Here is a 17,567-nt window from a genome sequence, read left to right on the forward strand (position 1 = left end):
TGCGTTAAGCTCATCATGGAATTTCTCTTAATTTCTCTTATTTACTAGTAAATTAAATTTCAGCCTGCCCCACAGGTGTGTGGTTTTTTAATTCAAGTCCCTCAGACAGTGTTTTTCAAAACACAAGGCGTAAGGGTGGTTTGTGATGTAGGATTTTGCTAGCCTGACTACTGCGCGTGCCGTAGCGCGTGTGAAAGTCTGTGCTGCTGGGTTTTATTTCGCTGAAGAAATGGAAGCCAAACTGGTGGTGCGCTTTCGAACATGCCGCATCGTTAGGAAATGCTAAAGTGTTTTCTGCACTAAGTTTTCAACAATGTCCAAACCAACAGGCATTTCTACTGTAACAAAACGTCGCTTTTGAAAATGCAAATTCCCTTTTTGAAGCTGGTAACAGTGCAATTCGCCTCTCTTTTGGCTGCGTGTAAAAATGGCCATTTGTGTAACTATTGGATGTACAACTAGTAGCGTGCACACGATATGCTAGAGTTGAAGATTTGCATATATCTATGTACCTATAGATTTATCTCCCATCCGTATACACTTGTGGATTTTTTTTTTTTTGTATATAAGATGTACAAATCTGTGATCTATACAGACTTGAAAGAAAAAGTTATTAAACAGGACATGTAAAACTGGCTCCTTTCAAAACTATTGACAAAAATAGAGATGTAGGAAACCAACTGGTAAAGTGCAAACTGTTTACATACTGATTATCCCTTCATCTTTATAAGCACGCTTACTTTTTATTATATTTCAAAATCTTACCTACATTTTTATAAAGTGATTTTTAATGTCAAACAACGCAATGAAATACGGATTAATGTTTCAACTTAACTAGCAATTATAGAAGAGAAGCACATAGTTCTTCAGATCCGTGTTTTTTCTTAGCCTTTAATGTGTAGCTGCAAAATATTGAGCTGTGACTTAGCACGTAATGACATTTCCAATCTACCCCTTCCTGTGTGTTTTTAAATTGTATTTGAGATCCTAATTAATAAAATACTTATCCATGTTCCTTTGGAGCTCGGACTGAAATGCCTGGGCACGGTTGTCCACCAGGCCTCCGGTAGGGGTTTCTGGCAGAGAGGCGGCAGTGGGAGCGAGCGGTGGGACCGGCTGCTGATGGGACCGTGGCGGGTGCTGCCCGCCGTTAGCCTGGCGATGGCATGGGGACGCTCCAGTGCGCGGGGGAGAGCGTTTCCTCCCCGGTCCCTGAGGATACTGGTGAGCTCTCACTGGGGAAAAAATGTTTGCCTGAACTTGCTGCATTTGATTTCAGCTGACCTTAAAAAACACCCTGCTTTTGGATATCAAACACGAATGTCTTGAGATGTCACTGGGCGGGAAAATCCAGTAAACAGAAGATTTGCTTGTACATGCTGCCTGTTTCTCGACATTCAACTTTAGTTTCCCGAACAGGCTAAAATGCAGGATATACTCCAGCCTCATTAGAGTAACCTCCTTTTCTGCTCTCATTTTTCAGTTGGCAGAGGTATTACGTGGGCAGAGACGTGTGGGTAGATATGCTTTCAACATTCCCAAACTATAAAACTGCTGCTGCTGGAAGCAGCTGAAACTCTCCTCCGTTTAACCAGCCCTGCTCTTTGTCACTCCGTGAAGCCCCGGCGCGGGTCCCCGCGGAGGCCAGGCGCCGGAGGGGCCGCTGACAGCCCGCTGCGGGCCGGCGGGGGCCCGGCCGCGCTGGCGAGCGCCGCCGCACGCCTGGGCAGCCGGGGGGGCCCGGGCGCGGGGACGCCGCTGCTCCCGGGCGGCCCCTTCGCCGCCGGCTTCGGCGTTCAGCAGCGGGACCCAAACGCCGAGCTTGCAAAACTGCGTAGGCGTAGGAGCCTGCCGTCGCTGAGACGCCCTGGCCGCCGCGGAGGTCCCTGCCCCGAGGACGCCGCCGTCCCTGTGCCCCGCTCCGGCGCGGCGAGGCCGCGGGAGACGCCGCTCGGAAGCGCGCCTGCATGCCTGAATGAGGGGGACCGAGCCGAGCGCCCCGGGGCTCGTGCTGCGCAGCGAGCTCGTGCTGCGGGACCCGCACAAGCCCTCGCCAAGAGCTCCGAGCCTGCCGAAAGCTGCGCTCCTCCCGTTTCGCCCGGTCGACGATCCCGGGCTCGCGTCGTGGAGCCGCGCTGCCCCGTGGTCGCCGCGGCCGAGCGGAGGCCGCCTCTCCCCGCCGCGGCCCTTTCCCCCGGGCGGCTCCGCAAGGCGGCCGCGTGGGCGCGGGCGTCCCCGGCAGGCGCAGCGCGCTCCTCCGCCAAGGTGGCGGCTGCGTGAGCAGCGAGCGTGCCGGGGAAAGAGTAAACAGGAAAACGGGGCCGCTCCTGGAGTTTGGGAAACGCTTTCTCCTGCGTCTGCATCAGTGGAAGGGATTATACAAATGAGAGCAGGAAACTGCAGTCAGGGCTTTGCCAGAAATAGATTTTTTTTTTTTTCCCCCTTCTGATATAAATGAAGAAATATGGGAGTCTCCAGAGGACGTTCCAGATGCACCCTTACATCTCGACTGCCGAGTCTTTTGCACTCGCATATAAAGTGACGTCCACCCTGAAATGGGAGTTGACGTGTAATCACAAAGAAGAAAAACTCCTGAAAATATCTGTGTGCCACCGAGGAAACTAAAAAAAGATAGAAGTTTGGAATAAGTGGAATACGTACTGAATATTTTCTGACGAGTAGAAGAGAAATACCGTCTTGCAAGATGTTAAATATTAATTTTGTACCTAATCGCCGACATTCGTGGATATGGTAAGTATTACGTGTTTTTGTCCAGATCAGTGCACTTCTGGTGGGCAAAAGAGCTTGAAAGTGTGTGGTTTTGCATCTGCGAAAAGCAGCAGCTAAGCAGAAGCACCGATAAGGAAATACGTGTTCCTCAGGTTGCAATATTTTCTTGGTGCTTGCTGAATATTTTCTTTTCTTCTATCAGTTCTGAGTCTTTCTGATCCAGTACTGTTCGTACCCTCAAAACTCCTAGTAATTTGGCAGGGTGGTGAAAAGAATATGGAATTTTGTACTGTGCTTAATTATTTTTTCGCTATAATCAGTCCATGTCATACCTGCTTCTGAATCACCTTTTGAGCTCTAAATATGTATGTGCCATTTTTCAATTACTTGTTTTGAAAGGCTTACTCAAAAAATGAAAGAGGTTTTTGGCTGAAGACATTTGTGTGAAAAATAAATTTTTGATTTCAGGCCGTAATGAGTCACTAAAACATCTTTTCACTTGCCTGATTTTGTGGTGCTACCTCTGTAACTTCTTGACTGTGTTGTCAACTAATCTTACATTTTAATGACTCGAGGTAGCCGCTGTTGGTGCCAGTGTTCAGCACTGGTCGGGTGCAAGAGAGGGCAGAGAGAAACCTTAGAGAAAGTTCAGAGGCGTGCCATGCCCAACAGCATGGAGTGCAGTTTCATAGTACATGTATTGCACTGAAATGGGTTTAGGTTTTACAGGTAAAGATGCATTTTCCTAGTTAAGGTGTGAAATCATTGCTTATAAAAACTGTTTATCGTGATATATGTATTCTTACAGTTGTAGATATTCTATATAGTCTCCTATAAGAATATAGAATATATATAAAACTGTATTTTATATATTTACATATGTTATTCTATAAAATAGTCTTACACATACACATATATGTTCTGTTTTTATGTTGGAATCTATTCTCCATATTCTTTTTATTGCTTATAATGCATTCAATTATGGACCCCTCTGCATTAGGCTATTGAACCTGTAGCTCAGTATTTGTATGTATTAATAAAAATATCGAGGCTCTGAGTCCCTGAACAGAGCTTTAAAGATGTACAGCTAGGTTTCTTTTTCCATAGCACAGAGTTCGTTAGTCAAGAAAAGCAGTGTGTTGTGTTGTAGGGACAGGGAAAGGAAAGATAAATATTTAGGGAAAAGGAAAAATGCATTAGTAGAGAAGGAAGAACGCATTATTGGAAGACTTGAGGATAAGACGAAAGTTAAGAAATAGGAGGCAAGTATAAGCATGGAGGCAGCCAGAAGGGGAAGGAAGAAGGAGGGTCCCACGCGTTGCTTGAGAGCTTTCCTTGGGAGATGGTGTATGTCCTCGTGTCCTGATGACTACTGAACAACAGGCCCCAAGTGCGGTGCATGGTTTTCTTAATTAAAAAACCCAACAGTATCTGTTGTTACATTGCATGAGTGTTAGGTCTGTATCTTCCATGCACATGGAAGCACTGACGGGTTGATCGATAGCTGGGATTGCAGTAATTGCTGTTTCTCTCTGTTCCGTCGTGCATTCGGATATGTGGTAAAATTGTTCTCTCCCCTTCCAAATGATTTGAAACTAGATGAATTACTGGCCCATTGGGTATGCCGCCGCATTGGCAAAATGTCCTAAACTGCTTGGGCATGACAACATTTGTCAAATGTGTCATGTTACCCGTTTGCATGACTGCTGTGCGCTCAGGAGGGTGAAACTTTACTTGTGATCTGAGTTTCTGCCCAGTCGAAGAAGGCCGCTGTTCGTCCCCGAAGAGGCCTGGTGAGTTTGCTGTGTCGCCGCGAACACGGGTCGCTCAGCGTGCACGTGCTTACGACACCCTGGGCGCGTTTTAACCTGACACTGCTACCTCCTCCATCCGCATGGCATTGTTGTACCACTTCCGTCGCGGCTCAAAGACAAGGTAGACTCTCTTATTCACTCACAAATAGATCTAATACTTTCAGAGAAGCAAGGACCATATAATCAAGGTGTCAAATTTACACTCACTGTGCAAACTATGCTTCATAAAGTCTCTTAGTTTCAGACAACCACCTCAGTAGCATTCATCTTCTTTGTACCAAAATACTTTAGCTTTCATTTCTTCCTAGGTGCCCATTTGCCTGTGATGGTGGAAAAGAGTTCAAGCGCCTAGGTCTACATAATGTCCTGACCCGTGCGCTCTTGAACGTGCTAGCAGGGCCCGGGCAAAGGGCAGCCGCAGGAGGAGCGCCAGAGCACGGATAACGTCGCCCCTGCGAAAGCCGTGCTTTGCGTGAGAGCGACCTGGCGATGCCGCTGGCGGCAGGGACGCGGTCCACGGCGCGCACAGAGCGCTGGGGCGCTCGGGGACCGAGCTGTCTCTGGGCGCCGAGCGCTGGGCGCCGCGCCGGAGCCGAAGAGCCGAGATAAGCGAGAGCTTGGGTGGCTCTGCCTGGCGAGCGACGGGTGTTGCTGCACGTTAGCAGAACCCACGTTAGACCTATCTTGAAATGACTGCCGCGACTTCCCCTTGACGTTTTTGGCAGCGGCAGTTGCTGGCTTGATTTAGAAAGCTCCTCTTTAAGAAAGGACACAGTATGCTAAGATAGGCTCAGGCCAAAGAGCAATACTGGATCAGGAGTAAAAGGGTGGGAAATGCTAATTGTTTTGCCAATATTACATACAAGTAGAACTACAGGCTACTTGTGTGAGGCCTGTAGTATGAGCAGTGCTGAAGCATATTTACAGAATTGAGGATATTATGGAAATAGGTATCTTTCCTTTTTCAGAATGAGGTGTGTTTCTGTAGTTGCAAATTTGCTGACTTCAGTAGGCACCTTGTGGAATTAGCATTAATAATTGCAAGAAACAAAAACGTAAGTAATTTTAGCTCTAGGAAATGCAGAACTGAAATAAATGTTCAACAGCACAGTAATCATAAGAATAAGGGCTGTCATAAACGAGTCATAGAGACAAGTGGGCTACTTTGAACTAATTTGTTGAATCAATAAAGCTTGAGTTAATTTAAAACTATATGCATAAAAGGGAAACCCTTAAGTAAAATGATTTGCAAAGGAGGGAGTAGGAGAAATCCTATATAAAATTCACTCAGCCTTTGCACAGTGGGAAATACAGAGTATTCTTCTCCCCTTGCCTAGTCCATTTACAGTTTCAATCTGAATTTTGCTCATCGAGATTTTTGTAACTGCCTCTTTGCTTATTTAGAAGTATGCATTGTGGCTAAGATTTGTTAGTTACTGTTAACCATTTACACTGCATCTTCAGGCATTTTGTTCTCTATTTAATAACCGTTTGGTCCTCTCTTGAGCTTGCTTTTTCCTCTCTCCCATCTCTCGTAAGCAAACTTTAGCTAAAATAAATAAATAAGCTACTGTAGACTTTTGTGGGAGCATAAGTATGAACTAGCCTGAACTATCCAAAATGTATTCATTAAAATAAATGAGCCAACCAAGTAACCAATCACCAGCAAGTGGGTCTGTAACTGAATGAACAATTGCTTTATGTGGCAAAGGCATCATTAAAAACCACACACTAATGATGCATTTCAGAGAAGGCCAGTAGCTGTTTCTAACTGTGCGGTCTGGGGCCACCATAGATGGCCTTTACGAGCAAGGAACTGTGTTCTCCATCAAGTCCAAGAGAAGATCTGGTGACTTCCGTCCACACAGTGACGAAGTGGGACATCGGTCACTACTGGTTTGGGGAGGAGAGGCGAGGGCTGTGCACCAAGATAACCGCTGGTTGGACTGTATTCTGGAAGTTGTGCTTCTGAGGAAATAAAAACAGTTGTATTTTTTTTACAGTCCTGTGGTAGCACATCAGTCCTTGTAAACATATAGCGGAGAAAGAGGTAACTGTGCAATCAGTGCTAGTCCATAGGGATGTTTTAAACCTCAAGTCTGACCCCTGCACAAGCGATGCAAAGACTGCATGGCAGTTGCCATGTGCGTTGATGGAAAAGCAGAAGTTTTGTCATGAAACGATTAAGCAGTGGCATGAAACTCCGAGTCTCTGCCTGGGAGTGAGAAGACATGGATTTTCTAAAGGTGCTAAATAGCTCTCAGCTGATTGCAGTCAGAGTTGCAGGTGTTCTTGACGGATTTTTAGTGTCAGTCCTGAAATACAAGCATGTTTATCATAGGGATGATAAACACAGCCTCTAAAATAACCATCCTGACGTTAACTCTTTTTTTCAGCTCTGTTCAAGTCGAGATGTTTGCAGCTGCTAGTGTTGGATATGAGGTTGGAAGTATTTTGCATAATGTAGGACTATATATACTGACTCTGATTTTAAATTATTTTTGAAGTGCTTATGTAGCATAGAAAATATTGAAACTGTACATTTAATTGTGCCTGAGTTTCTTCTGAAAGCACCCTGTAAATATTATTCCGTTGAAATTGGACAGTCTTTCAGAGGCTAATTAGGTTTTGGCCTCAATTTATATTCTATTCCTATTGCACTTGGCTAGTGTCTTTAAGTGAAGGACCCCTACGTAGTCGATTCCTAATACGTTACAGTTGAACAAGACACTGTTTCCATTTTGCAGGCTGTAAAAATGAGGTGCAGGAGGCTTATGACTTGCCTGAGGCAGTAGGATGAATGTACAGAGCAGCCCGCGTCTGAATCACAATTTGCTTAACTTGCAAGCGTGTTTTTCCTCAAAAGAATTAGGTATGGTGGGAGAGCTAACAATAGCAAATGTCATAGGTAAAATCTGTTGTACCTTTAAGTTATCTTGTTTTTGTGGGACCTAGCTGTAACTTTAGAAATACTGTAATGTGACATTTTGGTAGATGGTGTATTAATTTGGTAGCATCTTCTACAAATAGGTAATATCTTCAACAAAGAAATAATTTACATGCCTAGAGACATGTTTGAGAGACATAATTCAGAAATCTATAGGCACAATTAATAAAGGGAAAGCCAAATATTTTTCTTAGGCTCATAAGTGGGCGTAAGAAGCATAAAGAAAGTATTGTTGCAGTGTCTTCACTGAAGACAATGCCTGGCTGAAGCATGATTTTTAACAATAAAATAATTATGATTTAATTGGGTCTGAGCATGCAAAGAAAAATATGCATTTCCTTTTACTATTTGAAAAGCTTGTTTTGGAAGGGTTGTGGCGGAGAAACAGTGCTTGGTATTTGGTAACCTTTGCATTCTGATCCTTCTGAATATTTCCAGGTTGTTTTTGGCTGTACTCTTCAAGCTGGTCTCTCAAGGCAGCAGATAGTAGTTACAGCACTTGAGGCTTCTCTTGCCCTATTTGCATTAGGATATGCCTTCCATGTCGTAAAATCAAATGAAATCATCTATGCAACTTGCTTTGTTTTGGCGTGAAACTCTTCTTAACCCGGTTCATGCATCTCTCTATCTGTATCTACCCATCTGTAATTTTCAGTTGTTTTTCCAGTCTTTCCCTCCTCCTCGTTGCGTTGTTGAAGACTCAGAGGCACAAAGCCCTTCGCTCTGCGGAGGCGGCCTTGCTTCCCGGCGCCGCGCTCGGCCTCGGCATGCGGAAGCTCGGGAGACGGTGGTTAATAGCGCTCCAGGGAGCGTGGGGACCACTGCGTCCTGAGAGCCTGTCCCGGCCCGTGCTGGGACTGCGCACCCTCTGCCCGCTGCCGGCAAGCTTCCGCGCGCCCCTGCGCCTGCCGTGCCGGGCCGTGCCGTGCCGTGCCGGCCGCCGCGCGGGTTGGCGTGAGGCTGCACCCCGGCAGCCTCGGCCAAAGGGGCCCCGCGCGCGGTGTGTGCGGCGTAGCGCCCGCGTTGCGAGGCCGGGGTCGGCGCCCTGCAGCAGCGAGCGCGCCGGCCGGGACAGCTGCCTCGTAACTCTGCGGCTGTAAAAGCAACGCCCGCGCTTTAGCAGGCGCTTGTCTGCGGACTCCTGGCCTTAAAGATCAAGTGGCATCGTAGTCGGATTTCTTCTCCATGTCGTTTTTATCTCTAGCCAGGATTTACATGTCTTCGTATGCTTCCCTTGAAAAAAGAGGAGCTGGGAAAGGTGAAATGTTATTAAACGCTTGCAGTCATTTTGCTTTCTAGAATTTATATTGAGAGCGACATAAAAAAGCGACAACTGTAGAAATAATCTCGGCGGCGGGGGGGAGGCGGTGTCCTGTAAAAGCGATTATAAAATCCTTCATAAGCGAAGCAACAATTTTGTTACTTCGGAATTCTGTCTTTACTTCCAAAAAAAATTAAACTTCCAGAATGTAGTGAACAGTTTCAATGCTTTAATACGTTGCCATCTGCAGTTTTTAATATAATTTCCATTGTTAATTGTACCGACTAAAAAAATATTCTCGAAGTAAGCTGAACTGTTCCTCTAATTGGGAGCTTTTGCCCTTTTGAATGATGAAGCACCTCTGCTTTGGTGCAGCGCCAGCAGCGCTTGATTGATAATATCTGTCTCAGATGTCACCCTGAGAGAAAAGAATAAAAGCTCGGTAGGCTCGGTGCACTGCAGCTGTCTAGCAGAGCTCTCGTTTCGCCGGCCCATTGACGTCACCGGGAGGTTTCAAACCAGGCCAGTATGTCTAGTAAACTTGCACATAAATGAAATGAAGAAACAGAAAGACGCTGATTCCTAATGCAACATTGATGGACGGATTAGGCTGCTGTTTTTTCTGTTGAGCCTTAGGCATCCTTCTCTTTATACTCGAGTCTTTTTAAGAATGTTTCTTTTTCTTTTTCTTTTCCTTTTTTTGTTGGTACCTAAATGTAGGGAAATGCTTTTAATAAAGCATAAGCATTACAAAGCGATTATAAAGACGTAAACAACAGCTTTGTGGTAAGAGGGTCACATTTCTGAAAAGTCTCTGACATGTCCTCAGGTCAGCGTAGGATGTGGATCGTGTGAATGTGGATGTGCTAGCTCTCATCTCAGGGTGGCACTTATTTACAGGGATACAGCACTGGTAGCTGATTCACAAGAATAAAAATTAGGCTTTTCTCAGGAAAACTCTTTTTCATTTTGTTCTATTTTTGCATCCTTTAAATAGTTAGTATTAACAAAATAAGACTACAGTTGTAATAAACATTAGGGATTATCTGCAATAAATTAAACAAAGATGATAAAAATGATGAAGAAGAACAGACTGGAGAAAGAGCGCAGGAAAAGGTCTGCTCTTGCTTACCTACTACATACAGTTTAGTCTGCCTGAAAATGCTTATTATGAGTATTCTCAAAGTGCCGTAATGCAGCGTTTCCTTAATTTCACTGGATGTTAGCACAAACCAGCTGTAGTTTCTTGGGGTCTGATGACTCCATTATGACTTATGGCAGTTAGATCGGCTCAAATGCGTTATAGCTCATTATAACGTTGCATGACTAAGAAATACCAGTACCTGCATTCGGATGGATGCTCTGTATTCTTCCAGAGGTAACTGAATACCTTTTTTACTGTTGTTCAGACGGTTTAGAACATAATTTTACAATATTCATAAAAAATAAATGCGCTCTTGATATTGTTATATTCTGTGCAATAGTATCCTTTTGTGAACTGCATGATAAGCTTCAGGACTTCAGGACCGTGCTTTTGCATACGCTTGCCTTCAGAGTCGCAGAGTAAAGATGACTCACAGAAATGGGGAGGTGATCAGTGCGCTGCCTTAGAGACGGCTCTACCCTCATGCCAGGGTTATGCTGACATAAATCCGCTATAATCAAGAGTTTCCCAGGACAAAACTAGTGGAAACAGAAGTTGAATGATTTTAGGTTTGCACCTTGACTCTAAGGGACATTCCCCATGCAGCTGGGTTAAAGATGATGGTCTGTGCAGGCAACAAGCTCCAAATTGCACCTCCTGTCACAAGCCAGATGGAGCCGGGAAGGTCGCACGGCCCTTGTAATAGCTTTTTCGTTTTTCCCGTCAGCAAAGGGGATGAATTGAAGGGGGCCTGAATCCTTGGTAATGCAGAACTACTTCTGAGGACTGCAGGACTGTACGGTACAGACTACGGGAGGGTGTGTTAAAAAGTTCACTGCGCTTCTGGAATTCTTAGTCTATGATGAAAAACAATTCCGTAGGTATCCAAAATTTCACTCCTTCTTTCGGCAGGAACCAGATTTCCAACCTGCACTTGTTTATTGTTTTATTCACTGTAACACATAGCTGCCCGGAGATTCCCTTACGAGCTAAGGCTGCGCAAATATGTTTCTAGCTGAAGGAAATCTTTATCCCCGTTATTAACCTCAGCGAAAGAGGTTTATGAAGGAAATCCTGGTAGAGCTTTCGATCTGCAAATCTGCATCCCAAAGCCGACTCAGAGATGAGTGCAGAAAATCCCATCAGTTCTTAGAGACGGCAAAGCCCTCCTGGGCTCCCCGAGGTCTCCCGGAGCCTGGCCACGAAAGACGGGAACCTCTCTGCGGCAAGGACGTGGCGCGCGTGTCCCGCAGCGAGGACTTCGCTGAAAATAGCAGGGATCAAAATAGGTGTCCAATTCAGCTGGGCCCCGTAACGCGCACGCGTCACGACTGCGTATTTTTTAAATCAGAGTTCTCACCTCGTTGCCTCGCGCGGGCACGTCGGCACGTGGCCCTTGCCATGGGCTGCCGCGAGGGCGCGCGAGGGCCGGGCAGCGCCGGGGCGAGGGCACGCGCTCCGCCGGCGCACGCTCCGCGCCTCTGGCAGCCCGGCGCCAAAAAGATGCCAATTAGTGCCTGTGCGCTAGGATTTGCTCTCAAAGGATAATTTAGTCAACTTGGAGTGTTTTTCTCAGAAAGAGTGAAAGACTGATCCCTGATTAACACCGGCATGACTCTCTTGCCAAATTTAAAATTAAGCCTTTAAAGCAATAGTCTGAAAAGAAAAAAAAGAAACGCAGCAACCTAAAACCTACAAACAGCTTCTGACAGACCATTTGTTATTCTGGGCAGAACATGTTTTCCATAATTTTATTCTTGAAAACAGCTCAATAGTTTTTGCAGGAACTTTCCAGGCAAATTTCATCCTGAGCAACTAAAGCTTGGCAAGGTTTCTGCAGTCACTAAAGATGGTTGCTTCTAATGGGAAGCGTTAGGTGATTTTTACTGTGTGCCTGCCTCCAAGTGTTTATACGTACTGCGTGTTTAAGCCTTAACACCAAATAAAGTAGAACAATTAATGTAAGCAATAACAACAAAAAATTAAACAGCTAATTCTATACTGGTTGATATAATTTAAAAATTTTATAAAGACTGTCATTCCTTCTTTATGCTCTGCGGGGTGGATGTCTTCCCTTATTTTCTTTCTCTTTCTTTCTGTTTGTGTGTTTGCCTGGATTGTATATCAGCATGAAACTCATGTTTATTATACAGGTGTCAGATGTGGACTTCAGTAGTGAAAAGATTCTCTTAAACCTCCCTCCTTGGCTTTCCAAGGGCTGGTACAACGCTTACAATTTCTGTAACAGAGAATAAAGGCCCCTAGATTAAATACCACATGCTATGCCCCGAGATTTGCTATTAAATGTGAGAGAATTCTGTTAAGGTTTTCTCTAGGAACTAGTCCCTGAATCCTAGTGGACGTTTGAACCTACTGCATATTTATATGCTGTCTGAGATGAAGGCAGTAGGTGTAGATCTGTTAGTGAAATGAAAAAGTGAGTTGAATTAATCTAGGGGGCTTAATGCAACTGTAAAATATCTTTTAGAAGCCTTGGATAAAACATGATATATTGATAATATAAACTAACTGGATGAATGCTGTATTTGATGAGTTAAGTAATACAGTTTTGGAGAAAGGGGTATCGAAAAAGCAGAAGAATGGAAAAAAGCAAATATAGTACAGACTTGTAAAAACAAACAGGCTGTAGTCTAGACAATTACTTCCACAGAATTAAAACCTGTCATCATTAAGGCTCTATTAAGAACATATTTGCCATGTTTATAGAAGCATCTATTGCCCTGCTTACACTGACTCAAATTCTTTTGGTTTGAATGATTTGGCCCATTGACAAAAGCACAAGCACGAGCAAAACCCAGCATATGTGATGGGTAGGTTTGCTTAGAGCAGCGAGAGCATTAGTGGAGGGACTGAGTTTGAGAGACAGTATATATTTGAATTGAGGTAGAGAATGAGATACAACTTGAAATATTCAACTTGCCTCTCATAAGGGAAGAGCTGTAATACGGATAGAAAACTGGCCATTGGCTCAGGACGAGCCCGGGCAGCCGTGGATCGCTGGTGAGATCCTGAAGGGAAAGGAGGCTCCAGGGAGCCCCGGAGTAACTGGCCTGGGGGGATTCGTATTTACTGAGAAACTGGCAAAACTCCTTCTGTCCAAACTCTGGAGAAGCGAGCAAACATTTGGTTTCCTGCGTATTAGAGAAGGACAAGGCGAGAGCCGAGGGAGCGGGGAAGAGTGCCCTGCGGCACGCAAGGGTGCTCCGGGCTGGCTGGCTGGAAAGGCTAAATACGGATGAGACAAAAGGGCTTCGTTTCCTAAACAAATACAATGACTTTTTGTAAAAATAGCTGCCATGTTAAAAGGAAAGCCTGAAAAATTATGTGGCTGGCAATATCTCGAGGTCTAGTTCACGTAAAAAGTGTTGGAAGCAAATTTCTTGCGGTGGCAACTTGGTGGTAACAATTGTTCTGCACTGCGTGCTGGAATTTGCTTGGAAATTCCCCTTGCGTGCAACCTTCATATCTGGCTGCACAGCCAAAATGGGACCGGTGCTGCTAGGAGAGGGGAACGGAAGGAAAACAGGGGGGAGGAGGAGAGCTGTCATAGCGTCGTGCACGGGCTGGCGGTGAGGCCCGCACGTTCCCAGGCAGGGTCATCCCGGAAAGGTGAGCAGCTGCTTTGGAACTAAACCTGTAGGACAACTGAACTGGGTCCTTCACCACCCACGGATGGACAACCAGGTATGTGGCTGGAAGGGTGATGTATCTGCCCTTTCCATCGTTTATTTATAGAGAGCAGTTCTGACGTTTTTCTGCTATAGTGGGGCCGTGGGAAGACAGGGTGGAGGCAGGTGAAGTGGAGGAAGAAGTGCACCGCGCTGTACGAGTCCCGCGCAGCTGAGGACAGCAGCTGCAGGGCCTCGCGTGAGGATCTGCAGTGGGCTCCTGCCCAGTGCAAACACGGAATTCAAGCCATGTTTTTCCAGGCGCTCTCTGGAGAAGCGGCAGACCGGTTGCTTTCTGCTGTAGCTCATTTTTTTATTTCATCTGTGGCTCAGAGCAGCCCCTTCGTCCTAACAGGGGCCGTTTGCTCAGCGGTCCTGACTCCCTCCCGAAACCTCCGCCTGGCTCTGTTAGGAGGACCCGGCCGCAGGAGATGCTGCCAGTGGGTTGGAGGGGGGAACCAGCCGGTCAGCTGTGAACGGCGACAGTTCGTGCCTGTCCGTTTAGAGAAAGGGAAGAGCTGTTTTCACAGTCTGCACGTGAGCAGTCAGGTGCTGCGTCGCTCAGGTGCTTCTAAAGCGGTTATGTCAACAGCCCAGCAGGATGGAGTTTGTAGCCGTACAGAGAAATTTTTTTATTGGTGTCTGGGCATATGGGCTTGGTTTTTATTTTCCCTACTGGCCGTGGAGCTTCCTTCCCGAAAGAACACCCCCCCTCTCCCCGGTCACCGCCGTGGTGCCGGCTGCATCACCTGCTGCGCACGCGTGATCTGTGAACTTTGCCATGTGCCTTTGGACGAGATGCAGATCGGTTCTTCTACCCACTCGACCTGCGATCTGTGAGAAGCTCCGGAAGACGGGTAAAGCGTCGGAGCTGAAGGCCGAGAGAGCCGCACGCCGCGATGGCCAAGCGCGGCGGCGGAGCAGAGCTTCGGCCGTCCTTCGTGTGCCCGGGCAGCGCAGTGGCGAAAGGCTCATTAGCCTCACAGGCATATTTCAGAGCCCTTTTTTTTTAAAATTATAATTATTCACAAAAAAGGGGAAAGTGGGTGATTATTATTGATACATTTTGTTTGATAACTACTGTAACTGTTTTTATTGTTTTTGAACAGTCGGTCAAGTGGATTTTGAGGTTGGGTTTTTTGGTTCTCCGTGAAATAGCGCTTGCTTTAAGCTGCAGAGTGTGCAGAGGCATTTATTTCAAAGAGCAAATACAAAAATAAATTAATAAAAATTTAAAAGTTAGTTTCAGTTAGTTATAATTCTGTTTTAACTCTAAATGGCATTTTGTGGGAGAGTTCCTGGTTGGTACCTTATTGCTGTGCTGCGTATGTTTTTATTTAACCTCTTTATTAATGATCTGGAAAATGAAATAAGCAACAGGTTAATTAAATGAAGAGAGGCCACTAAATTGAAAAGTGTTGCCAAGCCAGCAAGGAGTAATAGAGGCAGGAAATAAATGGCATTCATATTGCAGAAGACATGGTGGAGAAACAATCCGGACAGATGCAGAGGGTTTTAGTGAGAGGGAGCTGGCCGAAAGTCAGCAATGCTGGAGAACGGCGAGGAAAAGGATGGGTCTGGGGCCTGCAGTCCGTTTGCGGTGGGACCGCCTGCCCGGCGAACGGCAAGCGGTGCTGGTCTGGAGCAGACGCATGGGGAAAGGACGGAAGGACAGTTCTCGGGGGAGAGACGGGGAGCTGCGCTTACTCTGGGAGCCCTGGGTCCGAGTGACGCTTTAGTCCCCAAGAGATACAAGTGGGTGGAATTCAGAGAACAGGGCATGCGTACAGGAAATAAGTGATGAGGATTGTCAGATCAGCAGTTATTGCTCGGTGTCAGCGGTGGCACGCTCAAGGTCATTTACTAGGAGGGCTGAGAGATACCTGAGAATAAGCTACAGGAACTTATGGTGAATTTGACAGTGGGTAAAGCATATTAAAAATATATATACATTTTCATTTGTAATATATACTACTTCATTTTATAATGCACAAGGAGAGGGCATTTTTCAGCCCAAAAGTAAATGTCAGATGATTTAACACTCTTCCCATAAATGTATTGTGAAAAGGATGTATGTACGCTTATGGGTATAAATACAAGACGGGTATAAATACAAGACGGGTATAAATACAAGAAGATGATTAGAAAATATTTGGCAAGGAAGTTGTAAAGTTAGGCGAGGGAGCTCCTTTCTCCTTCCTTTCATATCGTCATTTCTTACATGATTTACCTGTAGATTCACCTTAATGTTTGTAAAGCATTTTGTTATTTACTAAAAACTGCCAATAAACCACACTTGGATGTGGCACGTGAACACAGAAAACACCTGTTTTCTGCAGTTAAGTATGTGTTTAGCAGAGGAAGCCATTGGTGATTCTAGCAGGTTTTTTGCAGGTTGATAGGCTAGTTTAAGTAGGACGTTTCTAACTTTTTAATCTACTTTGCTCTGCATTTGGAATTAAGCTTTATCAAACTGACACCCCATTATTCTGGGTTCTGCTCATATATTTTAATTAGGTGATCTCTTTCTTCTTGATAAATGCTATCAGGCAGTCCCCTTTGTTCCCCTATGCTTCTGTAAGATTATTAGTATTTTTTCCTAGAGCTGTTTTTGATGTTGTGTATAAGAGAGCTACCCTATCTTGGCAAAACCAAATGGTTATGATGTAAAATGGTTACCTGAAAATCAGTTCAGTCAATATATGCAGATGCTGGTTCTGTCTGATGAAGAGGAGATAACTTCAGTTTTGGCGTCTAAAACTCACTGTGTTCAAGTAAAATATTTAATAGCTCTTTTTTTATGATATGACCACATGAATCCTAAAACCCCAAATCTGTTTCATTTAATAGTAAGTCCCTCATGACTAATTTTGCATGCAGTACACAAAGTAGCATGACTATTCTGGGATATGATCCCAGTAACAGTGGTGAGTCATCAGCTGCAGCGGCAGGAATGATATGAGGAACTATTTATTACTGCTCTTCTAAGCTGTGAGTTCTAAGCAGTGAGTTCATCTAGAAATTATGTAATTATTCCTCCTGGATGATTTTTCTTATTGGTTTGTAATTACAAAATATTCTCAGAACACTTCTGTATTTTAAAATTAAGTCCTCAGAATGACTTAATGCAAGAAGAACCAAGAGATTAAATCTTACCTTGTTTATATTCATTTTGTTTTACTTTATCAATTAATAATACAGCTTTCTAGATGTTGTTGCACAGACTTTACCTTTTTTTGCAAAACTGTTTAGCCCATCATTCGGTAATTCAATATATTTATAAACAAATACTTGAGGTAGAATTACCCAGTCTTGGAGAGAAACTAATAGGAGGGAAAATTCCATCTAGGAGTCACGGCACCTTGTTTCTTCAGAGGGAGAAGGAACGAGTTTAAAAACTGTTTAAGGAGTTGTCCTCATCGCCTCCTAATTTCTGGCTTTCCCCAGTTGATGAGCAGATCTGTGAGCTTTTAGGGAATATGTGCTGCCACCTCAGTACTCCCCCGATTTGTATTTGTTTTCGTAAACAGGCTTTCTTTGCCAAGTGCTAGTTCATATGAGTTCCTCCAAGAAAAAGCAGCACCAGTACTCTGCGAAAGTGAGAGGCAGGTTGTTGGCAAGAACTTTTTCCTGGAAAAGGAGGTCAGTTGTTAAGGCAGTTTCTGAGGTCCGTGACCCGAACGGGAGCACTGGGAGCTCAGTGCTGCCTTTGGCCCCAGGTGTCGCCTCAAGGACCCAGACTGGAGCTCCTGGGCACGCTCTGCGGTGCCAGGTTTCTCAGCCCCCGATTCTCTTGCAGCGTACCCCATCCTAGCAGCGTATTCCTACTGCTTTATCTTGTTCTTTTACACCAACTCACACCCTGTTTCCACAGTTCCTTTGCTAGATATGTGCAATGCTTGTATTCATCTTCTGCATCTCCAGGTATTGTGGAGGGGCCCCATACCTATTCTAGAAGTTCACCTTCTTATGGTCTCCATCC

The 17,567-nt window shown here is 45.1% G+C and overlaps 1 protein-coding gene across 1 annotated transcript in view; it reads left to right on the forward strand.

Moving 5' to 3' along the window:
- The first annotated feature begins 2,690 nt into the window (after positions 1 to 2,690).
- Positions 2,691 to 17,567, forward strand: part of PDE4B (phosphodiesterase 4B) — a 93,692-nt gene continuing 78,815 nt past the window's right edge. Inside the window, exon 1 of the mRNA XM_067301373.1 lies at positions 2,691 to 2,751. Within this exon, the coding sequence (XP_067157474.1) occupies positions 2,705 to 2,751 (47 nt within the window). The 5' untranslated portion in view covers positions 2,691 to 2,704. The remainder of the gene's footprint in view (positions 2,752 to 17,567) is intronic.

This window comes from Apteryx mantelli, chromosome 8 (assembly GCF_036417845.1).
Source record: "Apteryx mantelli isolate bAptMan1 chromosome 8, bAptMan1.hap1, whole genome shotgun sequence".
NCBI lineage: Eukaryota > Metazoa > Chordata > Aves > Apterygiformes > Apterygidae > Apteryx > Apteryx mantelli.